The sequence below is a fragment of the Sesamum indicum genome, linkage group LG10 (assembly GCF_000512975.1).
Source record: "Sesamum indicum cultivar Zhongzhi No. 13 linkage group LG10, S_indicum_v1.0, whole genome shotgun sequence".
NCBI classification, from domain to species: Eukaryota; Viridiplantae; Streptophyta; class Magnoliopsida; order Lamiales; family Pedaliaceae; genus Sesamum; species Sesamum indicum.
The window spans coordinates 2,468,233-2,480,565 of NC_026154.1; the positions used below are offsets into that span (position 1 = coordinate 2,468,233).

The 12,333-nt window shown below is 33.5% G+C and overlaps 1 protein-coding gene across 1 annotated transcript; it reads right to left on the reverse strand.

Moving 5' to 3' along the window:
• LOC105171721 (glycerol-3-phosphate 2-O-acyltransferase 6-like) lies at nt 1,115–3,856 on the reverse strand. Its single transcript, XM_011092924.2, has 2 exons — nt 2,831–3,856; nt 1,115–2,172 (listed from the first exon to the last, which is right to left on the reverse strand). Exons 1-2 carry the CDS (start codon nt 3,461–3,463, stop codon nt 1,276–1,278), a joined length of 1,530 nt encoding a protein of 509 aa, XP_011091226.1. The 5' UTR covers nt 3,464–3,856; the 3' UTR covers nt 1,115–1,275.

Genomic DNA, 12,333 nt, shown 5'->3' on the forward strand with positions numbered 1-12,333 from the left:
TTTTTCTTATAAGATAACTTTTATGTCCTAAATATGAACCATTAGATCTTATTATAGATTTGATATTAAATCTCATTGATTTAGATACTCACATTTTTATATCAAATCAATAGCCTACGTGGGAGGGGGTATTTTTTTCATTTTTTTTATTCTTTGAAGGGAGTAATACTAATTTATTTTTTATATAAGAGTGTTTTACTATTTTTAACTAGTACAAGAGGGTAAATTACAATTCACCCAATATTGTTCTATCTTCCGGTTCCTCTAACACCTCTCAAATTGCAGATCAGCTTTAAGGGTTGTCAGAGATCACGATTCCAAGAAAGTTTTAACTGTTTTCTCAGTGATTCCAATGGTGTATTTGGAACTACATGGAAAAGGAGTTGAGGCAAGGATTGGTTGATGCCACGCAAGTGGCTGAGTAATTTTTGGTATGGTCCATTAAACATGCTTTTGATTCATAATTTCAAAATTACTCTGACATTGAAAATTTTAATTCGAATTGGGATTGATCAAATCTAAACTAATTACATAATACATATAATATATTTGATGTATAATAAGTATACAGTTCAAAAAAATGATCAATGGTAATATAGTTTATAAGAGTGACTAATCACATGAATTTGATTAGACTTATTTTTAAAAAAATTCTAAAAAATTACGTACATTTGACCCGAATAATGAATTTTCCATAACATGTTATACGTGATTCTTGATCGGGTCGCGTGCAAGCAGAGGATCCAGACATGTTCTCAATCACTAATGTGTGCGGCACATGTGAATATTTGTGTACAATTAATTAAGTTTTAGAAAATCGTTGTTTGAGTTTAATTCGTACTTTTTTTTAAAACATTTGTTTAATAACATTACAAGATTTCTAATTTAATATATATTGCAACTGGACACAGGAAAATAAATATATGTAAAAATAAAAAAAAAAGGTGATAAGAAGTTATTGGAGGAATGAAAGAGATGCAGAAGTTGGAAAAGGAACAGAAGAATAAGTGGAAAAATTGCTAGGAAAATATATAAATTAAAAAATTATTTATATATAAGAGACCAATTTGATCACCAATTGAATATTCTTGAATTATAATGAAATGCAGATAATTACACTAACGCCACCACCAATGGAGGGAGATAACATTTTTTACAAACATGTTTTTATATGATGTAATCATATATTTATTTTTATTAAAAGACAAATGTTTAGAAAATAGTAAGTAGTTCGACATAATAAGTTGTTCTCAATCCCCGCAATTTTGATCATCCTTAACTTAATTTGTCTGCCGCCACTGCCCCAGGTTTTCCCCCTACAAGACCATCCGTCCCGGCCAACATCCGGTACTTATCCTTCCTGGTGAATTTTGTACATTTAAATTTCAATACTGTCCCAATCATTTCTTGGACATTATTCGCGACGTCGAAGCTAGATTTTCCAGCACTACAAGTTTGATCAGGCGATAACTTGTCAAGAAACGTAATCTCGTAGACTGGCAAAGGGTTCATGAAGAAGAAGAATATGTCTAGCCATTTTCGCCCTCGTGCCGTCGACCCATGAAACATACTTGTTCTTATGTTGATGGCCACCGGCACAATCTCGTCTGTCAGCTCAGCGAACAACGACGAAAACCTAAGCAAATAAGGCTCCCGACAGGTTGTGCCTTCAGGGCACATAACCAAATCCCAACCTTCTTCAAGAATGTCTTTGATTATTTTAGCATCCTTGGACCTCTCTCGGGTCAGCCTACAGTTTCTTATGGGAGACAAGAACTCAGTTAACCTTGACACCGAGTAGCTGATGCAGGTTGTATTACGGCCAAGAACTGCAGAGACAAAAAGAGGATCCATAACAGTTTTATGGGAGCAAATAAATGCAACTCCTGTCCGTCGAGAATTCTTGGCGTTAGGAGGTGGGGTGCCCTTAACTAGAATTTTGCACCCTGTGAGTTGAATGATATAGTAAAATAGTGATATTGGACTGTTTGAACCGATGAGAACACGCGACACAGATAATAGAACGCCGATTGGGAACCAGACAATGATCAGGAGTGCTATCAATGGAGACGGTTTTTGGACAAGTCGACCGTCGTGGAAGATCACGGGCTTTGGCAACTCAACCTGTTTCACGGGGCGGACGCGTTGCTCTGATGGAACTATGTACTTTTCCTGCTTTGATGTAATAGTGGCCAAGCATAAGAATCAGTTAATTGGACTTTTTGAATTGGGCTTAGACAGAAAAAGTGATGTACAAATCTTTTGGTCGTTTAATGTTGGGATTAATGTAAGTTTGTCTTGTGTATCATTCTAACTTTTGCATCGCTGTTACAAAACGGTGGAATTACCCACCTACTTTTGGTATTGGTGAAAATGTAAATTTCGTCCAGCATATATGGTGGAATTTTTTTGTTTTTTGTTACTTAGATGGGGCATTTGGCAGAACCCTTATCCATTTGTTAAATTATCAAATCAACTTTTCATGAGATAAAAGCTGCCATCCACCAATTTTAAAAGCAATAAAATTATATTTATTTAAAAAATATCATTATAATTTTCTAAATTTGACGAAATAATATAATTAATGAAGAGTTAATATTTTTTAAAATGCATGTACGATTTATGATTGTTACTGTTACGGGTTCAGGTTCAAAAATCAAAATTCAAAACCCATTCCAAGATTCGTTTTATATCTTCAAAATCCATTCTAGACGAATTCAAATTGATTCCAACTTAGCCCAAATCCATCACGTACGCTCGCTACCCACACAAAAGGAAAAAACAAAGAAGACCATCATGATTGATATATAACAGGATTGTGAATCCAAACCTTGCAAAGATTCATGAAGGCAAAATCAGCTTCAGAATCACCAATACCGATCTCTGGCGCTAACGAAGACTCAAACGCCTTCCTAAGAGCCATAGCCTTCTGCTCACCAACAAGCACCCCACCACGAGCCATAAATCCAGTGGCAACGCCCCACCACGACGAAATCTCTGTACCCAACACCAAATCAACGCCTAAATAGTTCTTCAAGAAGGGCTCAACCATGATCCTAGGACTTTCTGTCAGCACACATTTTCTCCCACACGACGACAACACCCGCCACGTCTCCGGGTGCAGGTCTTCAGAGTAATGCTTCGGCAAGACAGCGTTTGCTGCCGACTCAATCTCAGAGACCTTCACCCCAGCAAAACTAGCAAATACTAGCACCCGAATGCCGGCAGATTCCGAGACGAAGTGGTGCAGAAACCAGGCCAATGGAGCAGTCAACAGCAACAGCAGCAGCCTTAATATCCCACCAACATCAAATGCTATTAGCGCGAAATAAGGGAAAAGGCTGCGATCGATGAGCAAAGTTCCATGCATGTCAGCTGCAATCGTCTGGTTTTCGCGCCCCTTTGAGTCGCACTGGTAGATTGTTGGGATTTTGCTTGGGGAATGTGTACTTCGAACGGCCATTGATCTTTTGCTGAATAGAAATAAAACTCTTGTTCTGGATGTAGTTTATTTTTATGTATATGAATAGCAGGAATAGTGTAGATATTTAAAGAATTATGGAGTTATTAGCACAGCCGCAGCCTTGAATCTATATATATTATAGCTGTCTTCGACATATATTAATGGAGTTTGATGGGTGCTAGGATTTTTTTTTTTTTTTTTGGCGGCGGAATGCGTGATGTGTCCTGACCTAGTGGTTTCAGGCGTAATTTGGGTTCAAAAACTCGAAGGTTCACAAGATATTGCTAATTTTACTTTGGGATTTAATTAGATATAATGCCACCCCCGCCCTGCAGTATTTGGGCTAATTATTAGTAAATCCCTTTACATTAAAAAATCATAGGAATAATTATATTTACACTTCTTCATTATGATTTTTGATATAAATTAACTGTCTTTCGAAAAATCATACACACAACTACGGAAAGTTCATTATCGTTTTACTTAAATCATCCCTATTTTCTGAAATTTTATATATACATCTCCAAAAAACGTTAATGCCGTTATACAAACTATTCCTATTTTTAGTTATGAAGAATGATTTATAATTATATAAAATATAGGTGGTTTATGTATATAAATTATAGATTTGAGGTGTACATGCAATTACCCCAAAATTATATTTACCTCCCTTAATACTAGCATTTTCTAACATTTTTCACGAAGAAATTCGTTTGCCCTTGATCATAAATTACAAAGATATCTATACACACACATATATATATAGCAAAACGAAAGTTTGACCAATTTAGTTCAATTTTGACCAAATACTATTTTTTTTATATTTTTGAATTTTTTAATCACTAAGAAAAATTTTCTTTGGTTAGAAAATCTCATTTATTTTAAATTAATAATTTAATTTGTATTTATCGACAAAATCATCTACACAATATTTTAATTATCAACGAAAAATCTTATTGGTTATAAACATCATCAAATTTTGAATATATTCAATATTCATCCAAAATCTTATCACTAATCTTATAATTGACTTGTTTAATCATAGAGAAAAAAACCCTATTGGTTAAAAACATCCTCTATTTTAAACATATTAAATCTTTGTTTTGTATTTATATCTTATCTCCGACATTATAACTAATTTCATTAGTATTTATCTTAAACAATTACATAATATTATTTTAAATATATTAAATATTTACTTTGTATATATTCAAAATCTTGTACCAACAATAACTAATTTAAGTTATATTTGTCCTACGTAATGATCATGGTCTCTAGAAATATGATCTATTTTTTTTACAGAAAGGAACATGTTTATTTTGTCTTTTAGACTTTTGTATACGTTATCTTTTTTACCCATAATTTTTCTTTTCCAGTGTTTTTTTTTGCCTCTTGCTAACCCCTTTTTATTAAAACATTCAGACATTTTATCTGAACTTATTAGTCATTTTATCTGTACTTATTTTGTTTTTTCATTCATGATAAATTGTACTCCTTATCATTTTATCTGAACTTGCTCTCCCTTTCCAATGCAATTTAAATGCTAAGAGGTGTAAAATTAATTCTACTCCCTTACCTACTATTGATTTGTGGATACAATTTAATGGCAGGTTAATTTAGTAATTTTAAATTGTATGGTCTTAATCTCTTGTTGTTGTATATGGAGAGGATTTAATTTCCTTTTGGGCCACCATTTAATTTAGCTTCTTGTCTCCATCTGATGAAAAATCTGGCATGTGAAGCATTGTGCACTCAATTTTAAATAATTAAAGATATATTGTTATGATAAATTTTAAACTATAGGGGTTTAACTATAAAATATAGATTTCAAAGGGTGGAATTGTAATAAAACAACTATGGAGCTACCTATAAGTTGTACAAACTTTTAAGGAACTAGAATCCGTTCTATGCATGGTTATATAATTCTTTTTATTTTCAAAAAATTAAATAAAATACTCCAGTGTTCATGTTTGTTGGCCTCTGCAAAAGATTTACATTATGTTTGAAATTATATTTTTGTATTTTTCGAAATAAGATAAAACACATCCAATATTTATTTATTTTTGCACCTTATTTGTGTATTTTTTTTCAACTTTCTATATATAATATATATACACTTATATATATATCATATAAAAGAGACATAATTTGACTACAAACAACGATTTTTGTCTCCAAAAAATACAATATTAAATATACAAAATTTATATAAATACATAAATATATATAAATATATATAAAAGAGATATAATTTGATAATAAATAGTGATTTTTGTCTCCCAAATCCAATATCTTAAATTATTTCAAAACAAATTCAAACGTACTATCTATTTTCAATACACATTTATTTATCTCTATTTGTCTCTCTCTATTTTCAAAATACAAAACAAAACACCCAAAACATAAATTCAAATATTATGTTAGGTTCTTGGACAGCTTCAACCTGTGCCAATAAAGACAAGTGTGCAAAGCTAAAAGAACATGGTTAGCAAAGATGCGGATAAGAGGAAAAGTTGCAAACATAATCTTTGAGCCAGTTAGGTTGAGTAATGTGTCTAGTTGAACGTCTAGGTTCAGGTACAGGGGAAATAGTAGCTGGTAAAGGGCGTGCAGTAGGTGGAACAATGTCAGCAATAGGTGACAATTCAGGAGCATGTGCAGTCATAGGAGAAGTGGAGGGAGCTGATTCAGGCATAGGTGCAGGAAGGCATAGATTAGGTTCTAAAGGAGTAGCAGCTAGAGGAAAGATCTCTTCATTGAAGAAATCATCTCTAAAAGTAAATACACACTATGTTTGAGTGCATGATACAGTATTTTTTTAAATAAGATAAAACATACTTAATATTTATTTTTGTATACTTTAATTGTGTGCTTTGTTATTGTTCAACTTTCTATATGTTATATATATATATACACTTATATATATATAATATAAAAGAGATATGATTTGACAATAAATAGTGATATTTGTCTCCTTAAATTCCAACATCAAACCTATACCACTTACCTCAAAATATAAATCCAGACATACCATTTATCTCCAATACACATTTATTTGTCTATATTTTTCTCTCTCTATCTTCAATACACCAAAACAAAATACTCAAAATACAAATCCAACATTACGATAGTTTTGTGTTCCTAGTGAAAGAGCTTATATCCTTTGTGTATTTGACTGTACCCAAGGAAAATGCATTTAGAGGTTCTAGGATCAAATTTATCATTATGAGGGCTGCTATTGGTTGCATAATAGAGGCATCCAAAGACTTTAATGTGGTCAAGTGAGGGCCTTTTTTGGTGAAGGATTTCGTAAGGTGACCGGCAGGAAGGAAGCGATTAATAAGGTAAGCTGTAGTTAGCACACATTCACCCTAGAACTGTCTAGGTAAATAAGGAGATGTTTGTGTTTTCTTTTGACAATGTCGTTCTATTGAGGAGTGTAGGGGCAAGAACGCTGGTATTGAATACCTATGGATTGGAAAAGATTATAACGATTGGTGTTCACAAATTCAGACCTATTGTCTGATTTAATGATTTTAACTTGGAAGTGAAACTGTCTTTGTACAGAGGTAAGGAAAGAAGACAATCTTAAGTAAATTTGTCTTTTGTTTTGGAGAAGGAAAACTACACTGCCCTACTGAAGTCATCCATAATAGTGAGAAAAGTTTACTTGTAATGGATCTTGTTGAGTCGTTGGCAGTCTCCCTTTCATTAGTTTTAGGAATTCAGTCACCTGTTTCATTGTCTCCCCAAAATCAACTGGATTTTCTCCTCTAGCTCCCTCCTTTACTAGTTACATTAAACCGCTTATCCAATTCTCCTTCTCTTCGCCTCTGCCTTTCAGATTTTTGTACCTGGAACTTCGTATAATTTGAAACAGGTATAGTATGGCCCCTCTTATCACAATTTGACGGTTACATGTTTTTTTATTATGCCTTGATTTTCCAGCAAATAAGGCACAAATTTTAAATACCACGTGTTATACTGCGCATCGATAACTAAGAAATAGCTATCACTTGCGTATTTTATTAGTTTGTGTTTACTTGTTGAACTTTCCTCTAGATAGAAAATTCAAAATGAAGGGTTGAGAAAACTGTTGACATCTTTTCTGTTAGAAATTCTTGTGATTAAGTCTTATAGTTTGATGGTCTCTTACACTTTTTATTTAGACATTGTCGTCAAGTACAATCACAAGTGGAAAATCATATTCGACCTGCTAACCTCACACAAAACCACAACTTCCTATTTCACCTGAATTGCTTTCTCACTTTATGGCCAAATAAACAAAAAGTATAGCAAAATTACACTTTTAGCCCTATATAATAGAAAGTTTAATACTTTTAGTCTTTTATTTTACGAAAATTTTAAAATAGTCCCTTAATTAGAAAAATTCATACATTTAATTCCATAAATTCTGTAGTGTAGATGATTTATTGTGTTGAATTTCGTTAATTTCGAGATCATTTTGAAAATTTTATAAAATAAATAATTAAATGTGTCGAATTTTTTTAATTTTAGTATCATTTTGAAAATAGTGAACCAAAAACGTGGATCCCCCCTATTTTATGTAAAAATGTAGTTTTGCCCAAAAAAAATATAAAATCAACCATATCGAAGCACCAAGATTTCTAGTATAATAATCCATGTATTATTTCAGAATTCAAGTTACACCTACAACAATTTCTTACACTAATTTCTTTCTAGCAACCGGTTCAAGTGGTGGCCATGCAGATGGCCATCCTGGAGCAAGGCGGGGCGGTGACTTCTTTCTACCCTTTTTAGGCAGGCACGGAAATTGGGGCCTCTTCGGCCTCCGTTTCCACCATGGACCAGCACCTGGCGGTTTCGTTTTCTTTCCTTTCTTCGGTGGAGGCCCCTTCTCCGGTGGTTCTTCAACTATAAGCAAGCTGTGAATTCCATCACATTTTGGGTCATGTGGTTTTACCCGTTGCGGGTAAATTCCGTCCTGAAGTTCACTGGATTCATGTGCTGGAACCAGCCCCTCTGACGCAGACAGTATAAGTGCTTGTCGCTGGTTTTCATCATCTGTGCCGAGAGTGCTTGATATTGCGACAGCAAGAGAGTAGGTGGTGAAAGTAATTATTACAAGAAAGAACAGTAATGGGATTGACAATGAAGTTCTCATCCTGGGAGTAATGATGGCATGGTAGTTGCATAGGTTTTTGCCCTTTTATAAGGTTGTCCCATGCATGTTGTGTAAAGCAGAAAGCAGAAGTGCATTAAAAGTAGGAGTTAGCTGTTTTAAATTTGTGTTTATCAGTTATCGACGAGTGTTTAGAGAGTTGATGTAGCTGGAGTTAAAGCAATTTGCCACAAGAAGAGTGAGTTAATTTAAACTGTTTAAAAATTAAAATAACTAATTAATTACAGCTTAGTTTTAATAGTAAATTAATAAGTATTTATCTTAAGCTATGTTTAGTTCTTATTACAGTTGTAAAATAATAAATCTATAAAAGAAACCGAAAAAAGGTAAAGAATCATATTGAATCCTATAAATTCAAAATTTTCTTAATTTTAATCCTTGAATTTTCTTCTTGTACTTAAAGGAGTCCGTGGCATTTTCCATACATTCTGGTTAATTATTGGATGAAAAATACGCATAAAGATTAACATTGAAAAAATTTTCAATTTACGGACTACAATATAAGAAAATTGTAATAAATAAAACTAAACTAAAAAAAAAATCATAATATATGAGACAAAAAAATAATTTTCCCTCTAGTTGTCTACTATGAGTAGCAATGAATAATCATCAATTAATAGGGCAAAATTACAATTTTGATCTTATAATTACACAGAGATGGTAGGTTTTAGTTTTGTTGGAAGTTGGAACTTAATTTGACAATGAAAGTCATAATAATTTAAAAGGAAAATAGTATTTTTCGTCCTTTATTTAGGATCTTTTCACCTTTAGTCCAATTTTTTATGGAATCATAATTTTTGATCCTGTAATTTAAAAAAATAACACTTTAGTCCCATGACACCTTTATGTTGGATATTTAACCAAAAAGACCTTATGGCCATTAAGTGTATGTGATCAAAAGCGTCATCTTTTAAAAATTATGGACCAAAAGTGAATCCCATAACCAAAAAGATCAAAAGTGTAAAGACCCTAAATACCCTAATGGTCATATGCTAAGCACTTGATATTTCTATTAAAATATCTAACATAAAGATCCCATAAATAAAAAATGCTACATTTTAAAAATTACAAAATAAAAAATGATAATCTTATAAATAATAGAACGAAAAATAAAATGATTCTAAATCATGAAATAAAAAATATTATTTCTCCCAATTTAAATATTAACGACAAAATCCACCAGAAATTGCAAATTTAACATTTGCTGTTCAAGTGTGCCCCAAATTTGACCAAATTGAAATTTCCAGCATATTTTTCTCGTAATTACGGCATTTTTTTTTAATTACAGGTTGAATTGACAAATTGAATTCCAATATGATTAATGTTGCCACCTCATATAATTACGAGACTATAATAATAATTTTCCAAATTAATTATAGTAAAGTAGAACTTCAGAATAGTGATGATGGGATACAACAGTGGCCCCGTAATCTTATTTAAACAGATGGCTGGATACCTTCAACATAAGACATAATGTTTGAAGAACAACGAAAGAAGGTATTGATTTATATATATATATATATATGTATGTAGCCATTCTTCTAATTTCTTAAGAGGCGCATATATGCAACCAAATAATCAGAACAGCGGAGGTGGCGACTTCCTTCTCCTCCACGGCGGTTTCCACCAAGGCTTCGGCGGGTCGGCTCCTGGCGGCGATTTCCTCCACGGTCTCCATCTCCCGGGCGGCTTAGGAGGTGTTTTAGACCCTGAAGGCACTGGGGGAAAATGCGGTTTCCCCGGCGGCGGTGGTGACTTCCGACGCCACCACCTGAGCGAAGTGAGCTCTTTGTTCCCTTCATCCTCTGACATGGAGCTGGCTCCCTCATTTGGATGAAGATCAGCCCGAGATGGAGCGGTGAAAGCCATTGCTCCAAAGAGCAATATCAGAAGAATTGTAGCCATGTTTTTCCCTCTGTGCCAAACCATGATTTGTTCAGATGGATGGTAGAGAATACAGAGGTCAGAAGGGTTTTTATAGTACATTTTACAGTGGGATTTCTTTGTTGTGAGATGGGAATTAATGAAATTTACCTGGAGGACAGGGGCTTAAGCCATGAAGAGATTGACATTTTGAATATGTAAGAAAATTGTAGATTAATGTTGTGTGTATCCGCATATATAGTCTACGCTTCAGGTTCTGCCAGGTATTGTCTGGTTTTACAGGACCATGGAAAAGGATTTCCACGTGTTGTAATATAAGCTCGGTAACTAAAACAATGCAACTCGAAATTAGAATTTTCCCTGTAAAAAAGAGAATATTAGAAATATGAAATTTTACATTGTGATACTAATATGATTAATAATATGTAGTAAGTGACAAAATTTATTATTTGTTTACAATCATTTTAAAATGTTCTAGATTTGTACACATCAATAAATTTCAATCATTTTAAAAATTTCAATGGTCGAAATCTAGCAATTATAAAAAAAAAAAAATTCCAGAGATTATTTGCTACCCTTCTGTTTAGAGTCCTATTATGCCACCTCCTTATATGTGGGCCAGTAAATACCATTAAGACATAGTAAATTTATTGACTATTAACAATGAAATTAATTAGTAATAGTAAGAAATTTAATTTTTTTATTTAATTTCAAACTTATTATTAGAAATGAATATTCTTTTACTATAGTCGCAAAGGAATTTTAATATGTTGTTGTTAATGACATTATTTATTGCAGTGAATTAAAAGTATGAGCCTTCAGTTTCAGTTGCACAATTACTTTGATACAGTAGCTTCAAATTCAATCCCTCAATTGAAAACATGTTGCCGGCAATCTCATAGCGAAGTCTCTCCAGTTGTTAAAGTGATATTTTCTTAATTGAACCAATTAATTAGCAGATCCATTCAAATTATTAGTTAATTCAAAACAATAATTTCAGTACTTTAATTAAGATTCATAATGAATTTCCACAAGTATAATGTTGGATATTTATTCACTACAAACTACAAAGAGCTAATCATATAATAATTAAGACGGATGATCAATTTTATTACTATTAATTAATATATATCGATCACAAGATTTAATATAGCAGCCATTTCTGTTTTCGTCCACGTTGGCATCTAATAAGCAAGAAATGATGGTGGTGATCTCCTCCTCCACGGCAGCGGATACTTTGGTTTTGGGAGCCAAGAACGGCGTGGCGGAGGCGCAGAGCCATGATGGTGTCCTTGTTGTGGTGGTGGTGATCTTCTTCCCCACGGCCACGGCGCCTTTGGTTTTGGGAGCCACGGCTTTCGTGGTGGAGGCGCAGAGCCATGGTGGTGGAGTGGGGATGGAGATGGCGGTGGTGATCTTTTTCTCCAAGGCCACGGGGTTTTTCGCTTTGGTAAAGTCGTGCTCTTTTCATCTTGCTGAGGTAGAGTCAGCTGCTGATCAAACTGATTTTCATCATCAACAGTTAAAGAACTTGCCTGAGATGGAAGGGTGATAGAAGCCATTGCTCCAAGGAGCAAAACTATCATGCAAAATTTACCCATTTCTTGGAGTTTCTAACCAAAGTTGTTTGCGAAATTTGGTGCGTGAATGAGAGGAGAGACGTGCAGTATTTATACCATATGGTTTACTCCCCTGAAATTTTTATCACGCACTATTGTGTTAATGTAATTCACCTTGCGAGATTATTAGTGTATACAATTTGAGGAAAAGATAACTGCATTGAAGGGTATCAGCTCACGGGGCTCAAATAGTCTAACGAAAT